General features: G+C 51.4%; 10 protein-coding genes across 10 annotated transcripts; 9 read left to right on the top strand and 1 right to left on the bottom strand.

The window, feature by feature from the left end:
* Positions 1 to 1,096: 1,096 nt before the first annotated feature.
* On the top strand, positions 1,097 to 3,067 carry BO94DRAFT_379742 (glycoside hydrolase family 76 protein). The gene is made up of 3 exons (XM_025607252.1): positions 1,097 to 1,268; positions 1,333 to 2,072; positions 2,135 to 3,067. The coding sequence occupies exons 1-3, from the start codon at positions 1,175 to 1,177 to the stop codon at positions 2,954 to 2,956; spliced, it is 1,656 nt and encodes a 551-aa protein (XP_025469513.1). The 5' UTR covers positions 1,097 to 1,174; the 3' UTR covers positions 2,957 to 3,067.
* Positions 3,068 to 3,552: 485 nt separating this feature from the next.
* On the top strand, positions 3,553 to 5,454 carry BO94DRAFT_617195 (tannase and feruloyl esterase). The gene is made up of 2 exons (XM_025616824.1): positions 3,553 to 4,505; positions 4,568 to 5,454. Exons 1-2 carry the CDS (start codon positions 3,767 to 3,769, stop codon positions 5,431 to 5,433), a joined length of 1,605 nt encoding a protein of 534 aa, XP_025469512.1. The 5' UTR covers positions 3,553 to 3,766; the 3' UTR covers positions 5,434 to 5,454.
* Positions 5,455 to 5,630: 176 nt separating this feature from the next.
* Positions 5,631 to 7,912, top strand: BO94DRAFT_533239 (uncharacterized protein). Its single transcript, XM_025611295.1, has 6 exons — positions 5,631 to 6,027; positions 6,095 to 6,528; positions 6,582 to 7,275; positions 7,321 to 7,430; positions 7,475 to 7,574; positions 7,626 to 7,912. The coding sequence occupies exons 1-6, from the start codon at positions 5,796 to 5,798 to the stop codon at positions 7,787 to 7,789; spliced, it is 1,734 nt and encodes a 577-aa protein (XP_025469511.1). The 5' UTR covers positions 5,631 to 5,795; the 3' UTR covers positions 7,790 to 7,912.
* A 563-nt stretch (positions 7,913 to 8,475) lies between these two features.
* Positions 8,476 to 9,574, top strand: BO94DRAFT_617188 (uncharacterized protein; the record flags this gene model as incomplete). Its single annotated transcript, XM_025616823.1, has 2 exons — positions 8,476 to 8,627; positions 8,683 to 9,574. Coding segments are annotated over 2 exons (1,044 nt in total), but the record flags the coding sequence as incomplete, so codon positions are not given.
* Positions 9,575 to 11,206: 1,632 nt separating this feature from the next.
* Positions 11,207 to 12,429, top strand: BO94DRAFT_461318 (putative GPI-anchored cell wall protein Pst1; the record flags this gene model as incomplete). The annotated part of the gene is made up of 2 exons (XM_025607922.1): positions 11,207 to 11,577; positions 11,640 to 12,429. Coding segments are annotated over 2 exons (1,161 nt in total), but the record flags the coding sequence as incomplete, so codon positions are not given.
* On the bottom strand, positions 12,376 to 14,018 carry BO94DRAFT_533237 (DUF3431 domain-containing protein). Its single transcript, XM_025611294.1, has 4 exons — positions 13,666 to 14,018; positions 13,447 to 13,603; positions 12,803 to 13,384; positions 12,376 to 12,753 (listed from the first exon to the last, which is right to left on the bottom strand). The coding sequence occupies exons 1-4, from the start codon at positions 13,790 to 13,792 to the stop codon at positions 12,657 to 12,659; spliced, it is 963 nt and encodes a 320-aa protein (XP_025469508.1). The 5' UTR covers positions 13,793 to 14,018; the 3' UTR covers positions 12,376 to 12,656.
* Positions 14,019 to 17,066: 3,048 nt separating this feature from the next.
* Positions 17,067 to 18,825, top strand: akr1 (putative aldehyde reductase (AKR1)). The gene is made up of 8 exons (XM_025611293.1): positions 17,067 to 17,162; positions 17,212 to 17,299; positions 17,350 to 17,363; positions 17,409 to 17,493; positions 17,546 to 17,638; positions 17,683 to 17,877; positions 17,923 to 18,051; positions 18,097 to 18,825. The coding sequence occupies exons 1-8, from the start codon at positions 17,116 to 17,118 to the stop codon at positions 18,448 to 18,450; spliced, it is 1,005 nt and encodes a 334-aa protein (XP_025469507.1). The 5' UTR covers positions 17,067 to 17,115; the 3' UTR covers positions 18,451 to 18,825.
* Positions 18,826 to 19,035: 210 nt separating this feature from the next.
* On the top strand, positions 19,036 to 20,358 carry BO94DRAFT_461904 (MDR family NADP-dependent oxidoreductase; the record flags this gene model as incomplete). The annotated part of the gene is made up of 4 exons (XM_025607954.1): positions 19,036 to 19,641; positions 19,697 to 19,835; positions 19,895 to 19,964; positions 20,136 to 20,358. 4 exons carry the CDS (start codon positions 19,036 to 19,038, stop codon positions 20,356 to 20,358), a joined length of 1,038 nt encoding a protein of 345 aa, XP_025469506.1.
* Positions 20,359 to 21,093: 735 nt separating this feature from the next.
* On the top strand, positions 21,094 to 21,474 carry BO94DRAFT_544496 (uncharacterized protein; the record flags this gene model as incomplete). The annotated part of the gene is made up of 1 exon (XM_025613178.1): positions 21,094 to 21,474. One exon carries the CDS (start codon positions 21,094 to 21,096, stop codon positions 21,472 to 21,474), a length of 381 nt encoding a protein of 126 aa, XP_025469505.1.
* BO94DRAFT_379535 (uncharacterized protein) lies at positions 21,286 to 22,221 on the top strand. Its single transcript, XM_025607251.1, has one exon. The coding sequence runs from the start codon at positions 21,549 to 21,551 to the stop codon at positions 22,083 to 22,085; it is 537 nt and encodes a 178-aa protein (XP_025469504.1). The 5' UTR covers positions 21,286 to 21,548; the 3' UTR covers positions 22,086 to 22,221.
* The last annotated feature ends 366 nt before the right edge of the window (positions 22,222 to 22,587 follow it).

Raw genomic sequence — 22,587 nt, 5'->3', positions numbered from 1 at the left:
CAGCCACTGTGGTCGGCGGTGCAACCAGTGGCTTGACCCCAAGGCTTCTTCTGTCAGTACTATACATAGATGAGTGGCATCACTGCATGCTGGGGGGGGGGAAGCAGAAATAGACTGTCTTGGGTTTGGGTCCCCTACTGAGCATAGTGCACGGTATTACTGTGTAGATTCACCAGTCCTGCGCCAGATAGGTTTATGAATGTCGTACAGCCTAGAGCAACATGGCATGAGGTACCGTATCTCTGAGAATCCTGTCACTGGATTAATAATAGGTAATCTCAACGGGGCCATGGGCAGGGTAAGAGCCTCCAAAAGAGAACAAAAAACAACACATACGTGCGGCTGGTTCGGTGGGTCATAGCTGAGTCCCGATCTCACCGAATCAGGACCGTGGCCTAAATTAGGTCAAGGATAGAGATCCTCGCTGGTCGAAACTTTGGGACGATGTCAAGGCTTGACCGGGTTTAGGCGTTAGGGTAGCGTTAGTTTCATTTAGGTTCACCACTGAATTCGCGTAGAACCCCGGGTTCGGGGGCCGTTGTGGGGGGAACTCCAGGCTCTAGCAGGGGTGGGAAATTAACCCCTCGGACTCGGAGGCGGATAGCTCCGTCCTCCCAATTATCACCTCCCTTCCCTCCTTGTCAGACAGGCGCATTCATTCACTCGACTCAAGAAATGATGAATGGTGTATAGTGGCCATGGACCTGTTAGCAGAGGCAATTTGTCAAGGGAAATGGTCGGCTTCATGCGATGCAGATCGGCCAGCCACACCGTTGACTGCCTTAGAGCGATTCATTGTCCCCCGATCCCTGTCCGATCCCCATCGGGCTAAACTAATCAACGGGGCTCTTCGGTCACAAACGAGCCAGCCATACAGAAGTCGTTGGGACCGAGTCTAAAAGACATGGGTAGCACTCGGGTGGGCCGGCTAAATCGCGTTGGATGTTGTGGTGTCCACGGTCTCGTCGCTGCGCCCTAGCCTATCCCGCCAATGGAAGCTTCCTGGCTCACAACTGACCAGACCCTGTATTGCTAGTTAGTTGCCGAGAAGTCGGTTCGCCGTGGCACATAAATCCCTCGGTTCGCTCATAAGGCGGACGCGCGCGCTTGGCCTTTTTGTGGATTCCTTTCTTTATTGTTTCTTCGCCCCATACATCACCTCGCTCTGGGAGCCATGTTGTTTTTGGGGTGGCGTGGGGTTTTGGCAGGCCTGCTGTTAGGGTCACCCACCAGAGTGTCTGCGCTGGAGCTGAACATCAACAACACTCGTGAGTTCCGGCGCCACGGGGGATGGCGTGAATAAGCTAACCACTATGCCTTTGCCCGCCCTAGAATCAATCAAAGATGCCGCAACAGTCACGGTTTACAACACACTCTCAAACTCGTCCATAAGTGGTGACGTAAATCCTGTGTACGGTGACGATAATCAGTGGATCTTCAACTCATCGACCGTTGAGGCCTGGCTCTACTCGACATTGATCCCGTTCTGGAACATAACTGGAAATAACACCTACAATGACCTCATCACCAAGCGCATGTACAGTAAAGTGGATCTGGAACTCGCTACATCATGGGAGGAATCCAACAACGATACGAATATGAACCATGCTGCCTGGGCACTGGCCGCTGTGACGGCAGCTGAGATGGACTTTCCAGCTGATTCTTCCAAGAAATCTTGGCTGACATACGCAGAGCAGGCCGAGGGAACCTTGTCAAGTACGTGGGGCTTTTCAAATGTATGCGGCGGCGGCCTCGAGAGCAATAATGATGATCTGAGTGCTTCCAATTCATCACGGAAGGACGCCGTCAGTAACGGGGAGTACTTTCAGCTGGCCTCGCGCTTGGCGTACCTCACCACTGGCGACAATCAAGCTGGATATGCAAGCGATGCATCAACAGTCTGGGATTGGAGTGTGAGTAGTGACATGGTAGTTGAGAGCAACTGGACCATCAATTTCATGGTTGAAAACACGACCGCCAGTGGCAATTGCTCGTCGTATTACGGCACTAGGGTCGAGTACACCTATCCATATGGCTTGTACTTGAGCGGCGCAGCATATATGTACAATGTGGTGAGTTCTAAACCTTCACGATGTAGAGCGCGAGGGATCTAGTTAACCATGAACACTCATAGACTAGCGCAGCGATTTGGAAAACAAGGGCAGAAGGGTTGCTAAATACCACTCTGAGTATGTTTGTCGATGACGGGGTGATAGTTGAACGGGCGATCAATCTTAATCCCGACTTGGGATGGGAGGGCGACATAGTTTGGGATGATGATGAATATGCGTTGAAGGGGCTTCTCGCATCATGCCTTGCGGTGACGACGCGTTTCCTGCCAGACACCATCGATAGAATCGAACCGCTCCTCCGGAGCACTGCCAAGGCGGTGGCGAAGCAATGTAGCGGCACGAGCAATGGCACCGTCTGTGGTTCTGACTGGACTGATTCGACTTATGATCAGAATCCCAACTTTTTCAGTTCGATGAGTGCTGTGAATGCTTTCACCGCGAATCTAATGATGGCGCAGAACTCCGTGAGCGCGAGTACCAGCGGGTCAAGTACCAATGGGACGAGTAGTGGCACGGGGAATGACACTGGGCGAGGGGGAAGCTCAAGCGGGCTCTCTGGCGGCGACATTGCCGGCATCGTGGTCGGCTCGGTTGCCGGCGTTGCCTTGATTGCTGCTGCTGCCTTTTTCGCCGTTCGCAAGAAGAGAAAAGTAGCTGCTGGCGGAGCTGGGGGAGCGATGCCGGAGGAGCACACAGCCAGCGACTCCAAGGGCAATTATCAAGCAGCAGAGGTGGAGCCAAACGAGATTGCAGAGCTTCCCCAAGGCGCAGCCTCTTACACTTTTGCGGAGATGGACACCGACACCGGGATGCAGCCCCCGCCCCAGGAATTGCCGCCTCAGGAATTGAAGGAGGCCAAGACCATCCGTTATGAATTGGCCTAACCGGCATGTAGAGTATGATCAACTAATGTACATAATCAGGTGGCGATGATCTGTCCTCTTTGCCTGGGATTATAGAGAGATTTATCATTATTCCCTTGATTTCATGAAAGCCATTTGGTGCCTGTGGTAGAGTGATAGGTGCTGCATCCTCATTCGTCAGGTCATTCTGGAAGATACATGGCGTCAAGTAAGCGTCTTCAATCATACCAAGCGGTTTCCCCTTTAGTGGTGCTCCCCGCTTTGCTCCCCGCAGCCCCCTTCAGCGAGGATGCGGGGATCACCCCTATGCATGCCTCGGGTGGCCCCCAAACTTCTTAAGTCACCTTTGGCGAGCACATGAACCACGCTACTTATTGCCGAATTCTTCACCCGGCACTTAGGGCGTCTTAAACTGTGTATCAGCTGACAAATATACCGCGATCTGAGGGTCTTCATCCATGTTTTGCCTCTGCCATGGTGTTCCATTGGACCGAATCTCCCCTCGCGGCATCTCACCTTAGCTTCATGTTTTGTAAGAGATGTTGGTAGAGGAAACGTCCATTGGTCTCCGAATATTATTAATTATTCTTCTGCCTAGCCTGGCTCATCTCTGGTCACCTGGGTCACGCACATCAGGCGTAGACTGCCGTTATCATTTCCCGAAATGAGATCGCCCTGTTTAGGCATATTTCGAGTCGTTCAAGAATCGTATTGGGGGTGATGTCGGTTTCATATAAGATGACTGACCATGGCATATCCAATCTTGGTTGTTGGATTGCCTTCTAACAAATCGGAAATTTCAAACAGTACAGACGTCCTTTCTCACTCAATATGGCCATTCTATCCATAGCCTGGGCTCTCCTGATAACATCAGCCCGCCTGGGGCTTGTATCAGCATCAAAGCCCTGCATCGCAGACACATTCAGGTCCCTCGAACTGAATAACATCAACATACTCTCGCTTAATGTCACAGCTGTGCGCAACTACCTGACCGACGATTCAGCATCCGATGGGGTCACATCAGCACCGACAGGGCGAATACCGTTGACAGTGGATATCTGCTTTGTATCATTGACTTACACACACCCCGGCCAGAACGACGTTGTCAATACGTATATCGGACTTCCTCTTGACGTCAGCAACTGGAACACCCGCTTCCTAATGGACGGTGGAGGTGGATGGACGGCCGGTGGTCTCGACGAGATTATTTCTCCCGTCGCCTCCGGATACTCGTCTTCCTCCACTGACGGGGGACATAACAGCACTACCTCGACGGCAGACTGGGGGTTTGTGAGCGAGGGCAATACCAATTGGCCTGCTCTCTGGGACTTTTCTAGCGTAGCCTTAGGGGAGGCGGCTACGCTCGGGAAGATGGCCACCGAAATTTATTTCAAATCATCGCCCAAGTACTCGTACTGGAACGGGTGCTCCACGGGCGGTCGACAGGGCCATATGATGGCCCAGAGATTTCCGACCTATTTTGATGGTATCGTGGCGGGTTCACCGGCCATCAATTGGGATAGGTTTCAACTGGCCGAGTACTGGCCCGCCTTTCTGGCGCAATTTCTAGGTGAGTCAATTCTCCCGGGCCCTACTGGCATTCGAAGCTACTAAATTGACCATTCTTCACAGATACACAGCCACCTGCGTGTGTTCTCAATGCTTTCACAGACGCCGCAATCCAAGCTTGCGATCTTCTGGATGGCGTGAAAGACGGAATCATCTCGCTCCCAGGCCAGTGCCATTTCAAAGCATCTTCCATCGTCGGCCAAACAGTAAACTGCAATAATCCCTACGGGCAGATTACTATCACAGACAGGATGGCCGACCTCGTCAGAGGCATGTGGGAAGGCCCCATCTCTCTCGAGGACCAGTTCGAGTGGTACGGTCTCAACTACGATGCCGATCTGACGTCTCTACTTACTACTACCTGCACATCTCTCCACAACTGTACGGTAATCCCTTTTAGTATCAGCGCAGACTGGGCCAGGGTATTCCTGGCCAGAAACTCCTCCTTCAGCGTTCAAGGTCTGACGCGACAAGACTTTGACAACCTCTTCCGTGAATCCGTCGATCAATATGCTTCCATCATCGGGACACACAACACTGACTTGACCAGTTTTATGGTTGCCGGAGGAAAGATGATTTCTTGGCATGGAATGCAGGATGAATTGATCCCGACCAACGGGACGGTGGATTATTACTCTCGGGTCATGGATCGGGATCCGGATGTTGCGGACTATTACCGGTTCTATTTGGCGCCAGGGGTAGCTCACTGCGGTGGAGGCCCGGGATTTGATCCTAGTGATACTGTGTTTAAAACACTGAGGGCGTGGGTTGAGAATGGCACAGTGCCTGATACCCTTGGAGCAATTGCGACGGCTGTTGCGGGCTCGAACAGTAGCTCGACTCGGACGGCACAGCTTTGTCTGTACCCGGAGATCTTTACATATGTGGGTGGGGATCCCAACGATGCATCGTCGTTTGGCTGTGTTTGATCATGGATGCTGTTTAATATAATGGACATTTTTTGAAATCTATGACATGAAGAATCGACCAATCTGGATTGAAATCTCCACAAATGCGGGGAAAGACGCACTAGGCCTGGAGGGGCAATTGCCGGCCCCAGGCGCCTCCGCATGGCAGCGATCAATAACCGACGAGCTGCCATTTCACCTCGCAGCCAACCCGTCCTCCTCTCCTCTGTCGTATCCTCACCCCATCAGGCCACCGTCACATCCATCTCGCTCTCCGGTCCAGTAGGCTGGATGAATCCCCTTAGCTCGCCCATGTCCCTGTCCGTTTGTCGTTCCTTCCCCGCAGCGCTGAACGCTCAGGGCCCTCTGCCCCGCGGCCTGCCATGAGAATCGGACGAGGATGTGAGCGTTGTCGCCTTCGTCATATTCGGTGCACTACTCGCGCTGGCGCCTCGGCTTGTAATGCCTGCACTCGTCTTGGACGGGTTTGTCGCCTGGATCCGCCCTTTCGGTTCAAAGCCGTTCGTCATGTGTTCCAGAAGAGTAATGGCATAGCCTCCAAGTTCGAGCTAGCTTGGGATCCGCGCCAAACATGGGTGGATCTGCCTCAGTCATGTACGGTTCTATTCGTTCTTTGCTCTTCTTTTGTCGGTTCCTTGGCATTGCTAATCCTGGTGGCTAGTAACCTTCGTCCAAGAATCGTCCGACGACTCGGAAGCGGACAACAGCACCGATGCTTTGCCGGATAACCCAGACGAGAACCAACTGACTTCCGACGAAGCCGCGATCGATATTCCGGATAATATTTCCATACTTGCCCACTTGCCCTTCCCAGAAGTCATATTTTCCCAAGATGAGGGCATCCGCCCTCCCCATGTCGGGGCGTCAAGTCCCCCAGTACAGACCCCTGTCTTTGAGGATCATTCGCTCGCTCCATCGTCTTCAGGTCTTTCTCCTCCGGTTGCTCATGTTGTGTCGCCTCTGGCGTCTGTGAGCACGTGGACGGGCTCAACCTCACCGCTCAGCTCGGTGAGCCCCCGTCCGAGCAGCTCACCGCCGATGAGCTCTCGGGAAGCACATCTACTACGACTGTTCATCCAGAAAATCGCACCATGGGTGAGTAACTATACGGCCATGGACAACACAGAGCTAATTTTCTATACTTTCAGGCCGACATATGCGATCTTCGGTCCCATTTCAGTACCGAGGTCCCCCGCCGCGCCCTGCAGGTTCCTATGGTCCTTAAGGCAGTCCTTTGCCTTGCAGCACGACACGACGCAATTATGGCCGACTCCAGTGACTGGGAAGCCTCCGAATACCACGGCCAGTGCCTCGAGCTGCTCATCGCTGCACTAGCTCTACCAGAAGACACATATGACGACAACCTCCTCATTACAGTGGTCACCCTTCGGATATACGAAGAGCTCGAACGTGCAACAGATGAGAAATGTCACTGGGTCGGGTCAAACCGACTGCTCAACACCATGTCCAAGTCTGCCTCTTCGGGGGGTCTCGCCGAAGCGGTAAGCTGGCAATTCCTCCGCCAGGCTATCTATGCTTCTCTGGTGCAACACGAGCCAATGCAGCTCAACCTAGCAAATTATGAGCTGTCGTCTGTATTTCGGCGCCGTGATGATGCTTCATATGCCAATGTCATCATCTTCCTTTGTGCAAAGATTATCCAGTCCTGCTGGGGATCACCTTGCAGCGCAGTTGATGATAGCGAGTGGCAGCATCTGTCCGACAGCGTGGAAGAATGGCATCGCGTGCGCCCGATTAGCTGGCAGCCCTTGCAATACAAGGATCCGAGTGCGGACGAAAATCGACCCTTTCCGGAAATGTGGATTATGTCCCCACCAGCAGGTATGTACATAGCATTCACATTGAACAGTCCTGACTGAGAGTCAGTGGTTGGTTTACAATATTATCACGCCTCACGGATCCTCCTTACCTCGTCACATCGACACTGGGGTGTAGGTAGTTCTTATGAGCTTGCACGGTTGAGGCGGATTGAAGAGGTACGTCTTTTCATACACTGATATCCGATTTTAACCCAATATAGAAAACCATTGCATTCCATCTAGTCAGTGTGATCGGGCTCTCAACGTCGAATGAAACCGTGGAGAATGCATACTTCATGGCTTGCCATTTATTGCATCAATGTGAGATAACTCCACTCTCGCTAGGCATATCAGTCCGTCCTGACTAGATAGATGGCTATTGCCTGCGTCACCCATCTGAGCAACAAGGATCCTTGAAGTTCCTCCATCGGGTAGAGAAAGTGGTTGGGTGGCGGACTACCTGGATGATCCGAGAGCTCGAGACTCAGTGGACAGAACTGGCAAAGATGGATCGATGGAGGGGGGTGCAAGCTTAATTCAGATACTTAGACACCCATCTCATGATGTTGGGAAACAGGTCTAGATGATGAGATGGTCTAACGCGAAATCATAGCAAATAAGAGCTACTAGAACGTCAGTAAGAGATGCATGAAAAGAAGGCAGATGCCACAAACAATCCAATATGACCGAGTAACAAACACCTTACCCTTCCCAAGTATAAGAGGTCTTTCCCCACCATCTACCCTCCTAACTCATCCAACCCTTCTTTTCTTTGTTCCATTCACCACCATAAAAACCTTAATATTCCCACACGGCCATTTCGGGAGTCCAGACCAAGCAAGCCCGCGCGGAAGACAACTCCGACCCAACAGCCCAGTCCAGACCAAGACAGAAAAGGCATCTTTCCAACTACAAGGAGCATATTAAAAAGATTCCACTGAGTACGGAATTACGACGAGATGGTGGAGGCGTTTCCAGAGAGGCGCCCATATAGATGTGAACCGGAGAGATTGTCACACATGTAGTCATGTAGTCATCATCTGCATATAGTGTAATCTGTACTTGGCCCAAGGGCAAATTCAACGACAGGACCCCGCACCCAACATGACGTGGCTGCCAACCATCCCTCTTCAAGGAGCTATCACCATCCAGAATTCACCTCTGTTTGGGACTTCACCTCTGTCTCTCTGTAGACAGGCTGATCATCCACCCTTTCCTTTATGGTCTTATTGTATGGCCTTTTTTACCTCTAGTTACGAATCATCTTGATACTCTCTTAGATATTATATTACCTGTCTCACTCCGACAGTTCATACTCCCATCTACAATCCTCATGGCAGCTGGACTCGCAACAATGCCCACGGAATTTAGCAAGCAAGTCCTCCCCAGAAGCAGACCTTTCCGAATCCAACTAACTCAGTCTACCTAGATACATGACATCCCACCTCTACATCTTCGTGATCGGTCCCCGTGGAAAAGAGATCACCGTGCATTCGGGCCCACTAGCCAACCTTTCCACCCCGCTCAATAACCTCATCAACGGCAAGATGGTCGAGGCCAACCACCGTCGGGCTGTTTGGTCCGATGTCAAAGAGGAGACCTTCTTTCGACTGTGTGAATACGCCTACGTACGGGATTACACGCCGCCAACCTCTTATTTGGGGATAACCCGCCAGGCCAGACCGACGGAAGATCGACCGGAACCGGTAGGGACTGAGAAACTTGCGATAGCCACGCCAAAGACGTCGAACATGGTAAATGCGAATGTAACTGATACTCGGATGTTTAGTCTGTCAGGGCCAAATCCAAGGAGACAAAACCCTGTAACCTATGATGTCTTCAACGGCCACAGACTGCCATGCTATGAGAGAGACATCCGGACTGCACATCTCCACAACATACTCGCAGTTTTTGAGTCAGAACTCAAACCGAAGCTGGAGCGGTCCTCGGCAATGCCCAAGTACAATCCGGTGGGGAACCACGAACCAGGGGAGAACTTTTCCCCCGTGTTTCTCGGTCATACCGAGCTATATATTCTGGCTGACAAGTACGATATCACGCCGCTCAAGGACCTGGTTCTATACAAATTGGTCCGAACCCTGTCACTGTTTAACGTGTGTCAGAGCAATGTCGGCAATGTGACAGAATGGATCCGACTCGCATACCAGAAGACTCTCCCTCAAGACCCTCTGAGGAAATTAGTTATCGCCTATATTGTGTCGCATCTGGGGCAGTTTGGTGGGAACGAGGGCTTCAAGGAGCTCCTCGATGAGGGCGGTGATTTTGTTATAGACTTTTGGGACAAGATCTGGAATAATTGATGCTATCTTCTTCTAAGTTCAAACGTTCAGTCCGAGACTTGGGAATGCATGTTGAGTTACGATAGACATGATCCAAGTCTTCCTTTTATCCGAATATTACTGAGCACGTTGATCATAACATACAACATCTCCCACTAATCAATTTTGCCAAATCACCACATCCTCTCCGTTCTGACCACCAACAGACAACTTTGATATCACTCCATCATGCAACAACAACCCTAACACCGAAGCGACTTCACATCGGACATCCCTACCCGATCGGGCCTGCTTGAATCTCTCTGCCTGCGGCCAAAAGCGGGGTCTTTCCCCCGCACCCAATCAGCACCTCCCTCCCAACTAGGGTTTTTCGTGATAAAATTCTGGTGCCTGAATGAGATGCCATCTTGAGGCCTATAATTAGAAGAATCGAGAAAATCAGGGTTCTAAGGAGAAGTGACTGGTTATCTGATGGGATGAGATAGAGTTGTTGTGCAGACTTGCTTCTACTAAAAACTAGGTAATGGTGAGCGACCAGGATGGGAAATGGAGTCGGTAAGTCAGTCAGTCCACTTGGTGGTGCTTGAATGCTAGGTGGGGCACCTTCGGGGCGGTGTCAGTGTCTCACTCTCTTCATTCCGGTATCAGACTTTGGTTTTCGGATTCTTGCTATGGGTTCATTCTTTGCGAGAATTGCTTTTTCAGTTAGAAAAGATACGTGAGATGCATATCTCTGTATCGCTGCCTTGATTATACCTGTGGTACTCTTACCAAATAAGAAAGATGGATAGTTCCGATCCTGTGTACTCCGTACGGAATACTCTAACCGTCCAAGCTCTTCGGAGATACTCTTACCTACCTACAGATATCTATCTGCCTGATTACCTGGTCCAATCATGTCTCTGGACTAATAATATCTTTCCCAATTCCAGGGGAAAATCACATCCCGGCCATCATTAACTCGAGTTGATCCCGTCCCGTCCATGTACCTAGTTTTGGTGCAGCATGTGCTGACCCATCCATCCATCACCTCTTCTCTCTCTCTTTCTCTCGATCTCTTTCCCCATACATGCATAGTACTACTAGTATCGACCGGAGCAGCTACTGCTACTACTTAATACATAGAGGCAAGTAGCTGCTCCGCCACCACCCGGGAATTTCTTTTTCGAGTTTATATTTCCCGTCTTACCTGCACTACACTACACCCACACTACCTACACACCTATTACTACTATTTACTTTCTGCATGTTTCTCGTGGGGGTGTATTGATAGTACTACTACTACCCACGACCAGACATTATTGATGATTACTTTTACGAGGTGGATGAATGAGTACATGCGAGTCATAACGATTAATTGATTGATTGATTGACGAGGATATACAGCCTTGGCTTATAGGTTTGCTTTCTTTTCTTTTTGCTTGGTTTGGTGTTTATCCTGCACCTGGACGGTGCAGTGTTGATTGTGTGATATGATACCCCCACTCTCATTCCTATTCCCATTCTCGTTTTCTTTGTTCTTTTCGCTGGCTGTCTTGGTGGTGGGTGATTCAAGCTCGAATTCTTCGTGTGAGTTACTTACTCCCTTTTCCTTCCCTCTTCTCACCCACCACACTCTAGCCAAACCTAACACCCACTGGATAAACAATAGGCTCCTCATCCATAACAATAACCACCCAATCCGACGCCAACTCCCTCTCCTCCTGCTCCACCATCTCCGGAACCCTCAGTCTCTCCACCTCCGCTTCCGGATCCATCTCCCTCTCCAACATCCAAACCATCAACGGCGGACTCACCATCCAAGACGTCTCATCCCTGACATCCTTTTCCGCATCTGATCTACAAACCGTGCACGGAAAGATCTATATCGCTGATAATGAGAGACTGAGTAATCTCTCCCTCTCCGATCTGCAGACTGTCGGCGGGGAAATTGATATCGAAGGGAATGATGATCTAAGAGATTTGGTGTTTGAGGATTTGCAAAAGGTCGAGGGGGCGTTGATTTTGAAGGGCGTGTTTGATGAGTATGGTCCCATTTCTCCTGTCATAGATACTCTTTGAATTGTGGGGTGGCTGATTGATGAAGGATCAAATTCCCCTCCCTCAAACACGCCAAAGGCCAAACGGTCATTGACTCCCACGCGGGCTCATTCCGGTGCTCCAGCTTGAATTCCTTGCGTGACGGTGACGATGATGACGACGATGATAACAACAACAACCATAAGCGCAGCAACAACAACGGGGTCTTCCAAGGTTCATACACCTGTACAGACGGATCCAGCGGACTCAGCACGGGCGCCAAAGCCGGTATCGCCATTGCAGTGATCGTGGTCGTCCTACTCATCCTCTTCCTCGTGTGGATGGTATTTCGAAAGCAGAGAATCAAGCGCAGGCGGAATAATACCCAGAATGGATATACGGCTGTTGGGGTGGTGCGGGATGAGGAGAAAGTCATGGGATATGAGAAACCACTTCCACTTCCACTTCCGATACCCAGTACTATGGTCGGGAGGAACAGGGATAGTGATCCCATCGGGGTCGGTAATATTCCCCGGAAGCCGTTGTCACCGCCGCCGCTGCCAGTGGAGGTAATGGATGAGGATAGAAATAGGGAGTCCATGTTGTCGACTTCGCCGCCTGTTCCTGCTGCATTGATGCCCGGAGATCGTTCGTCTGCATCGCCCCCGCTTGATTCCGATGGGAGGTCGCTGTTCTTGCATCCAATTCCACGCCGACGACCATCCGAGACAGATGTCCCATTATTGGATAGTGGAGATGTTCACGAAGCGCCGGGGAGTCCGATGCGGAGGGAAACGTTCGAGTTGGATGCTGGACCCGTGCGAGGGACGCATCAGCAGCCTATTAATCATGAGTAGCAACGGATCTCCTGCATGACGGGAAGAATGATGGAATGATACTCCCTGCGAAATAAACTAGATTTATGGTATATACCTGAACGGACGTCAATAGTTCCAAGAATTTAAAGAACATCTAACTGTACAATTAGATCAAGAATCATATCAAACCAAACCAAACCAATAATGCATCCTGATATCCCCAATCATGATAGTATACATCATGCATTAACAATCATCCCATTAAATTATGACTTCGCTCGCACTGCCTGCAGTGTCTCGCCCGACGCCAACGGTCCACACCATCCGTATGTATCACACCGGCATTGCTCGTACCGGGGACAACTATTTCTGTTAGCACACTCCCCGCTGTCCCACGTGAGAAACCACTTACTATATCATGTCCATTCCGAAAATGATATGCCAGATTTTCTCGTACACCCAACCAACTCCAAAGCTGTCCGTCAGATCTGTCTCTTCCGCCCACCGCAACATCCGCTCGTAATCCTCGCGCGGGCGCTGCAGAATCCGCTCCCGACTGACCGCAAACTGACCGCAACACACATTTCCGATATGCTCGGGCACTTGATCCAGCGGTACATTCAGCAACGTCTGATACACCTGGGGGAAGTATGCGCGAATGTCGTCTTTCTCAATGTCGATCTGTGTCGGGTTCCAGGGATGCACGCTTGTCGGACATCCTGGGTTGTGCTCGCATCGCAGGTTCACGTACCCCTGCGCGTCGACAGCCTCAAGTCGGAGGTTCTTCAGTGCCGGACTGGTGTGCGTGCCGAAGAGATCATTGTGCCATTGATCGAGGTTGGAGTGGATAAAGATGGTGTACTTGGGAAGTTGAGAGTAAAAGTCGACCACGAAGGAGAGGTAGGCGGCGGCTTCGCGGCCGCGGATCGTACGAGGGACGAGGAGGTGCGGGGCGGGGGGTTCGTCGGTCGTGTAGATGAAGGGGATTGTGCCGCTGGAGTGAGAATCGGTTAGTATGATCGCGCATTGGGCGGTTGGGGTGGCTGGATAGCGTACTGGTCCTTGCAGTAATTGAGGAGCCAGGTGAGGTCTTCTCTGACGGTGGCCGCTAATACGAGCCCAATTTCATTCGTTGCGTTACTGTAAGTCGCGGTGATTTCGGCCAGTTGGGAAGTCACAATTTCGTGGTCGGTGTCGGGCTGGATTTGGGGGACTGGTGGGCAGTTGGGTCAGCATGACGGTGACATGATGCACACGGACCAACGCGAAGTATACCTGGCTGGGGCTCTTCGGGCTGTCCGCCATAGAGATACCATGAGACCACCGAGGTGACCAGTAGTGCTAGACATCCCAGGCCGGCGGTGCGGCGGGCAGGCCAGCGAAACAGCCGCCTCTTCGACATCGGGATGGCCTCTCGGGGGGTGGAGAGGCGACGGAGCGAGGGGAGGGGATATAAACCCGGAGGGAGGGAGGAGGGGGAAGGGAGGGGAGTGGAAAAAAGGGGGCAGCAGACACAATGAGGGTATCACGAAGGAGGCATGAATCGACGACGAGGCTTAAGTCGCGTCATCCGCCATTTTGCGCGCAGCCGAACAAGAGAAGGGAAAGAGCAAGGGAAGGAAGTGCGTGAGCCTCAGCCAGCGACCGAGCGGCCAAGGGAAGATGGCCGGCCAGACAAAAAGCCAAAAGGGCCTCCCGGTGGGGCCCGCCTGGACGCCATGGCCTCACGTAAGGGGCAGCTGGCGACGCCCCTAGCCGTCTTGGGCTAGCCTAGCCCCCCGACGGCCATTTAATCGTCAGGATCTCGGTTGGGGTGTAACCCCAGTGGAGACGGGATGTGCCTGGTGGTGGAGGTGACGCCGCCGTCATTGGTGGCCAGCCCCCGGCCCAAGACCCGCTAGTTACAGATCCATCCCTAGCGCCACCCAACCATTCCCTGTTCGGAGCTAGGCCACGTTACTTGCAGATGAGACTGGAGAGCAATCTGGAGGTGGAACAACCGCGAACGTTGAGATGGTGGCAGGAATTGGCTGTCGCGGACCAGGTCTACAGGACGAGGAAAGGCGCAACAATCCAGATAATTCGGGGGAACTGGCGTTTTGGTCAGGGCCAGCTGGCAGGCTGATCCTAGTTGCAGAGCCAAGAAGCCACTCGTCAAGAGAGTACGTCACCCTACGAGAATTACCAAATGAAGCTCGACGGGTCATTTCCGCCGCGTCGGGCCCATCCGAACGCATGCAGACGTAGGCAAGAGAGCATGTGTATGCCACGCACCTGTACGGAATCGGTGGATCGGCTCGTTCTAGCAAGCGGGTATATCTTTCGTGCAGCCACCGCTGCTTGAATATCCTCCGATGTCTTATCATGATGCGGTACGCGCGTCTGTCGAGAGATGGCAAGTGGAGTTTGTCGTTCAGGAGTCAGTACCGCGACGTCACGATAGCTGATAAGTGAGAGACAAAAATAGATTACGACTTTGACACCTGATCGTATGCCGAGATTGCCTTTGCAGCATCGGGCCACGATTGCGTATTTTACTTATGAATAAAGTTTGACTATCGTGTCAAATAATCGTAGTGATAAGCTCCTTTGTTTATCAGAGAACCCAGAAAGAAAACATGACTATACTACCATGTAGTGGTATAGTGTGCCTGTACATGCATATCAGACTACTGTTAGTTTCGCAGACATGACATGAGAGAAAAACAGCTCCATGTACTCTCAGCAGGGGCCTACGGAAGCCTGAACTTAGTCCTGAAATGTGCGGGGTGCCGAATTAGCTTTCACCTTTTCATCTTCCCCTTGCGCCGATTGGATGAGAGCGAGCAGATCGTAATGTATACCCCCGAGAAATCTAATAATGTCCTCAAAATGTCCTGCACATAATAAGCAGCGACAACGCTCTGTCTGTACCAGCGCTAACCTGGTGAAGTTGTGGTCAAAGCAAGCGGCCACGGGATAGTTCGTGGGCGCGCTGAAGTGAATGACTACGGCGGAGCGAGCTGCATGCTCTCAGAGAAAGAAGTATGAGACTTGTTGATCAGACCCCAGGCGACGTACGTGTGTTGAAAGGCGCAGGCTGCGGTCGAGATAAACACTGGCCGCTCAGTGCTGACAACGCGACGGCATCGACCACTCCCCATCAGGCCTGATGGTCATTGTGTGACCTTCACGAAGCCATGTGGCTTCGGAACTGCCCCTTAGGAAATTCCCCTGCGCAATCCATGTCGGGTCAGATGAGCGCCGGATTTGATCCCCAAGAGTCACGCTTTGGTGGACGAAGCACCTCCCATATCCTGATCGTGTACACTTGTCTATGTATATGTGCGTGTTGAATCGCCCACACGAACAGGATAATCAAAAACAACTCTTTGTAGTAACGGCCGTGCTCTGTCACTCACAGCAGCCACGTCCAGATTAGATTTGAAGCCGCAATATTAAGCATTTATTAAGCCCAGCCGCGGCACTGCTCGGCCCATATGTTCTGTTGGTGGAGTGTGTGGACCAGGAGAACCAGATTGGCTTGGCTGTTTTCAAATGATATTGTCCCGGATAGTTGCCGCACGGTGGCAATTTGATTGATTTTCAGCATACAACATTATATGTGGTGCTGTAACTCGAGCCCAGATAGTAATTGAGACACCCGCGAGGAATTGATCACTCTTATAGCACATCCCGGTGGCCAAAAAGAGGACTTGCAGTCCAACCCTTAGATCACCTCACCCAAGACGAATCATTGCTCCGGGCTCATCTGGTCAGGTGTAAGACTACACCTCAGGACATGAACTTCCGCTCGAAGATATGCCGTAGTCAGTGCCAGACTGTGACTGTCGGTTGAACTTCAATTCAACCGAGGGAGTATTTGAGTTGGAAGCAAAGCAAGGATAAAAATTAGCCGGGGATCGGAGAGGAAGCCGAGCGGATGATTGGACTGCTAAACTGGGCAATTATCCGTGCGGGAAGCCGGACAGTCACATTTTGGGATGTTGCATACCACCTGAAACGCAGATCATGCAGCCACAAGCGGTTGTAAGCGAGCTCTTACCATGCTGCATACCAGGAAAGGTTTTCCTGTGGAATCTTCGTGTTGGATGCCGCGAGAAATCCCTCCATAGATCACGTGTCTGTCAAGCTAATTGGGTGGATTAGTCAGTGCAGGTGCGCGTTCTGACTCGTGGAAAATTACCCGCAGGGTTACCCATTCGGGCAACGTGTTTGGGATGTTTGGCCCAGTCGGAGGAATGTCTGCCGCCTGACATCATTGCCTCCCTCCACGACGAGCTGCATATCGCGATGAGGCACACCATTTTGCAGGGAGGTGCAGTCGATCAGAGCGTATGCTTGGACTACCTTCCTATCGGGACAACCGCAATGGTGGCCTGCGATGCCATTGAAGCTGGTCTGGGCGAATGGACGGCGTGCCTGGCGGGCAGTCTGGCATCACGAACTCTAAGAACATCCCACGCGTGCCCCACCGAGGGGTCTAGCTGGCGGGGTAAGGCCGGTTGAGCATCCCCAAGAACTCCATCGAAGAACAGACGCAGCCACTCACGGCCCTGGGTCCTCCTCCTTTCACCTGGTGGAAGCGTCGCGACCCCCACCGGAGGACCTTGCCCGTCTGGAAGCCCTCCTATTTCTACGCGCTCGCCCTCCTCTCTTTCATCTCTCTCCTTCCTCCAACTCTCATCCTGTGTCTGCTCAACTTGACCTGCACGCTCTCTCACAATGTCTCTCGGCAAGAAGGTTACCCTCAACTCCGGTGCACAGATCCCGTATGTCTTCTTCCAGGCCAGCGCAAACTCCATCACTGACATCCATTAGCCAGCTGGGATTCGGTACCTGGCAGTCTGCCCCCGGCCAGGTCGGCGATGCCGTCTACGAGGCCTTGAAGGCCGGATACCGTCACCTGGTGAGTTCTCCATTAATCAACATCCATACTCAGTGACTAACATGACATAGGATTTGGCTACTATGTAGGTTCCCAACCGATGTCTACGGACACAAGCTGACTTCCACAGCTACCAGAACCAGCGCGAGGTTGCCGATGGTATCAAGAGAGCCTACAAGGATGTTCCTGGCCTCAAGCGTGAGGATATCTTCATCGTATGTTCCTTTTGTCCTCATCTATATCTATTGTCAATGCTGACTGCATCAGACCTCCAAGCTGTGGAACTCGCAGCACGACCCCGCCGTTGTTGAACAGTCCCTGGACGAGTGCCTTGCTGAGCTCGAGCTCGATTACCTCGATGTGCGTGCTGTGATATCCCATTAACGACTCTGCTAATTCCGTAGCTCTACCTGGTTCACTGGCCCGTTGCCTTCACGACTGGCTCCAACTACTTCCCTCTCATCGCGAACAGCTCCGTTGAGGGCGGTGATGTCGAGATCAACGACAATGTCTCTATCGTCGACACCTGGAAGGCCATGACCAAGCTCCCCAAGAGCAAGGCCCGCACTGTCGGTGTGTCCAACCACATGGTTCACCACGTAAGTTAGCTGGCCGGATTGAGAAAACTAAGCTGACCCGCGTAGCTTGAGGCTATCATCAAGGCCACTGGCATTGTGCCCGCTGTCAACCAGATCGAGCGCCACCCGGTCCTGCAGAGCAACGAGCTCATCGAATACTGCGCAAAGCTTGGCATTCACATCACTGCCTACTCGGTAAGGTCTCTCTTATGTTCTTTTGTTTTCACACTAACGAACTAGGCCTTCGGTAACAACGGCTTCAACGTTCCTCTGCTGATCACTCGCCCCGAGGTCAAGGAGGTCGCCGAGTCGGCGTCCAAGAGACTCGGCACCGAGGTCACCCCCGCCCAAGTCATCCTGGCCTGGTCTCAGGTCGGTGGCCACAGCGTCATTCCCAAGTCTGTGACAGCATCTCGTATCCAGGCCAACTTCCAGGAGATTGAGCTTACTCCTGAGGAGGTTGCCAAGGTGTCCGAGCTGGGCAAGGACCGCAGACGGTACAACACCCCCTACGTGGCCAACGTGCCGCGGTGGGATATCAACATCTTCGGCGAGGAGGAGGAGAAGCCTGCTGGACACCAGGTTGTTGTTTAGTGCTGGTCACTGTATGAAGTATGTGATAGAATAAACGAATATAAAGTTTCATCTTTTATGACAGTCTGAAGATATGCCAAGATCGGGTAGTTAACTTCTTATCGTCGTCCAAGTGGACCGGTCAGCTATATCAGTTGAATGGATAGTGCTGCACGCCTGCAGTGGTGTAACAGAACATCGCAGGAAAGCTCTGATCAAAACAGTCCTTGGTGTACGGCATGACGCACTACCTACATAGCTGTTATACGCATATCAGTGGCTCTATTAGGCTAAAGGACAATCAAACGAAATGAAATTTGATACTGTTGCACATCGGTTCAAGTCCGACATGGCCTGATTCCCCGCCATCCATCTTACAAATCCAGATTCTCTGCACGTTGGCGGTCAAGAACTACGCCATCTTACAAATCAAAATGCAGCGGACAGGCGTCTGTATTCCCCAGATGGGTATCTATGTCCGAGCAGCATCGACATAAATAGACACAAACCACCTTTTACAGATCCTACCAACATCGTCCACAGTACAACTATCACATGAGAACTCTCTCTTTCTCTCAGTATATAAACAAGTACCACCATCACATAATGGCCATTCCCTCCACAACCCGTCAATGGATCCTCAATTCCAAGCCCACCAGCACCCCGATCCTCCCCGAGAACCTCCCTCCCCCCTCTGCCTCTGCCTCTGCCTCACAACCAGAACCAACATTTATCCCCGCCATCAATCCCCTCCCTCCTCTCACCTCCACCACTGCCCTTGTGCAGACCCTTTACATATCCAATGATCCCGCTCAACGCGGCCAAATGTCCGCGATCATTGACCCAGCCCGTCTCTACGTTCCTCCCATGACCCTGCACGCCCCGGTCCGCACCTACACAATCTCCCGCGTGCTCGAATCCGGCAATCTCTCTCTTCTGGCCCCGGGTGCCATTGTCCGGGCCACGACCTCCTGGAGTGAATACGCGGTTGTCCGGATTAGTGATGTGGAGGTTCTGGATCCTGAGAAAACACCCGGTGTGAGAATCAGTCACTATATGGGAAGCTTTGGCTTTCCGGGGATCACGGCGTTGTATGCTCTGAAGGAAATAGTGAAGTTGAAGAAGGGGGAGAGGATCGTGGTTAGTGGTGCAGCTGGCGCTGTGGGGGGGATGGTGGTCCAGATTGCTAAGAAGGTGCTGGGGGCCGCAGAGGTAAGCTTTTCTTCCTGGCTTTGGGACCTGGAATAGATGTGGCTAATCAGTGTAGGTCATTGGAATCGCAGGAACAGATGATAAATGTCTCTGGGTGGAGGGTCTGGGGGCTGATGTGTGCTTGAATTATAAGAAAGAGGGGTTTGATCAGGAGTTGTGGAAGGCAACGGAGGGGTTTGTGGATGTTTATTTTGGTGAGTGCACTGTTTACCTTCTGCTACATAGTAGATGGGTAAGGTTAATGTGGTGACAGACAACGTTGGTGGTCATATTCTCGATCTGATGGTCCTGCGAGTGAAGTGGTTTGGAAGAATTGCTGCTTGGTATGTTCTTCGAACGTGTTACTTTTCTACTTCTTCTCTATCTGCCTGATAATGGTTACAGTGGCACAATTGCCGATTACAACCGCGATGAAGATCCTGTAGGATTGAAAAACTTCTACGTATGTCTCCTTCTACCTACTTAACTGGCACCCGCTCATCCTTCCCAGCAAGTTGTCATCAATCGCATTTCCGTACTCGGGTTCATCTTGACTACAAGGATCACTTCCAGGAAGCCCGGGAAGAGCTTATCCAGGCCTGGAAGAATGGCAAGATAGTCGTCGATGATGCGACTGAGACAGTTATCGAGGCCACCTTTGAGGACATTCCGAAGGTGTGGATGAAGCTGTTCGATGGGTCGAATACCGGCAAGTTAACAACCAAGCTTATTGGGTGATTGCCGTCCCATGGTCTTATCTGCCAGTCTACTACTATACTTGGAGACCCCCAAAAACATAGCGATGACCACATCGGGGATTGCAATACATGGCCAGGAGCTCACCTACGGAGACTCCACATGTAGGAGAGTAACGGTGTTAAGATTGCAATGTCCATACTCCTGTTGGCAGATGAGCAGCTATAAAGGGCCCTCATCCCTAGCAGTCTCTTCCATCCACATCAACCAAGATCACACTCTTCTATACCCTTATATACTCAGATCACTGCGAAATGCAGGTGGTCCCCATGCAAGCGCCTCCTATATGATAATTCATAAGGGTATACTATAGACCTATCGGTTGATATCTAGTAACCGACATGCCACGTCAACTCAAGTTGGCATCGCGATAGTATTCCGGGAAACACTATGCCAGCAGAGTGAGCACCACACGCGGAGTTTCAATCCTCCTGGTTTTCATATATCATTCAATGTGGACTCAATGATACAACCCTCATCACGTCCATTTACCTATCTACTAATTTCGTGCCTGCGGATGTCTGCTACGACTCGAAAGAGGTTTCACGGGCTGATTGGCATTTCTCCCAGCGACGAGGAGGAAGAGATTAAGCCTTACATGCAGCAACCTTCTCGTCTATTACCCTCTTCAGATCCATGCCCTTGACCTTATTGTATAATTGTGGTAGTGAGAAGGTTCTAATCCGGGTGCTTGGAAGATCCAAGATGTAAGACTCGATGCCTCCACCCGTGGGCTGGTTTGCGTGGTGGATCTCAAAAACCATCAGTGCATTTAACCTTCACTCTACCTCGACTATCGTCAATCCGATGAACGAAATATTTCCCAAAGCCAGTTTCTATACCGCTCGATACCAAGTGTGCCGCGTCGGCCCCCTTTCTCACCTCTCCGGCATCAAGGGCCCAGCTCTATGGATGGAAGGATTACAGTGGGGGGGCATGAAAATGGGCAGACTCACACGGCCTTGGGACCAAGATGACCTTCCCTCTATCCTTACAAGGATTGCCCCGGTTGCCGATGTATATGCCGCGCACGTTGCAAGCACCAAGAAAGCCTTAGCCCATTCTGCGGAAGCAATTCAAGACGGAAGGCTGCCATAACCGTTGTCCTTTTCCCTTTATTGCTCAGATATCCTGTCATCTCAGAGCCCCTGAGCTTTCTACGGAACAAGTCCATGCTGACAATGCCGAGAAGGCCATTGAGTGGGCAACAGAAGAAGGATATCCACCTAGCCGTGAAGACTACCGGTAGAGGGCCTTTTTCCCTTGCCGATCGAGAATCAGTCCTAGCATGTGGATTGCGCTTGATGATCTGGCTTACGAGATCATTTTCCCCTTATCATGCTGTGTATGCTCTCAGGACGGTGATGATGGGCTACACTTCGGGGTCAATTAGATTTGGCGCTTGTTCCAAGGTTTTCTTCCATGAAGGCGGTTATTACAATGCTCGTTGCATCGCTATGAGGACTTACCATATCCATAGATGGTTGACCCTGGAGCACACGAACAGGTCCGCTGCGTTATCGCTTCAACCAGCATTTCAACAACGCCACGCTGTGGACCAAAGCAAGACGATGCCAAGGGCAAGCGGATATGTGGGAAGAGCATGTCTTGTTTGGGCTGCCAACTCATTTATTGACCCATTCAGAATTACGACGAATAATAATACCAACCTAGAAGACCGAATTGCAACCATCATCGCTGTTTGTTAAATTCCTGGTCTCGGAAACCTATACAACTTAAAGAGATGTGCTATCGAGGCATATTTGATATTTAACCTTTGCGTTTGGCTACACATCTTCGTCGACCCCTCCAGGATGTCTTTAAATTGCTTGGGCAGGGCGTTCATTCGCCTCTTCTGTGAAGAACATAGGTATCAAGGGGAAACCATTGCATGTGGTGGCATCTGGCTGGAGTCGATGGCTGCATTAGCTCTGCTATTTCCTTTATTGCTCATCTTATTACGACTACAACGTATTCCCGATCAACACATCCTTCGAGCAACGGCTTTTCTTTCCAGCGTACCCCGCGTGTGCTTTTGCCAAACCCAACTTTCACTTCTGAAAGCCAGAAGGAATGTGCAAAGCTTGAACAGCTCATGCTCGCTTTCGGAAACCACGACAACGGCAAGCTCCTTGGCTGGGCATATAGTCGAAAGCATCTGCGACATGAAAGATAAAACATACCTCCGAGGGTTCATTATGTCCTCGTTTC

Source organism: Aspergillus sclerotioniger (genome assembly GCF_003184525.1).
Source record: "Aspergillus sclerotioniger CBS 115572 chromosome Unknown BO94scaffold_8, whole genome shotgun sequence".
Classification (NCBI taxonomy): domain Eukaryota; kingdom Fungi; phylum Ascomycota; class Eurotiomycetes; order Eurotiales; family Aspergillaceae; genus Aspergillus; species Aspergillus sclerotioniger.
Note: the sequence above shows the minus strand (reverse complement) of the source record. Positions and strands in the feature narration are given on the sequence as shown.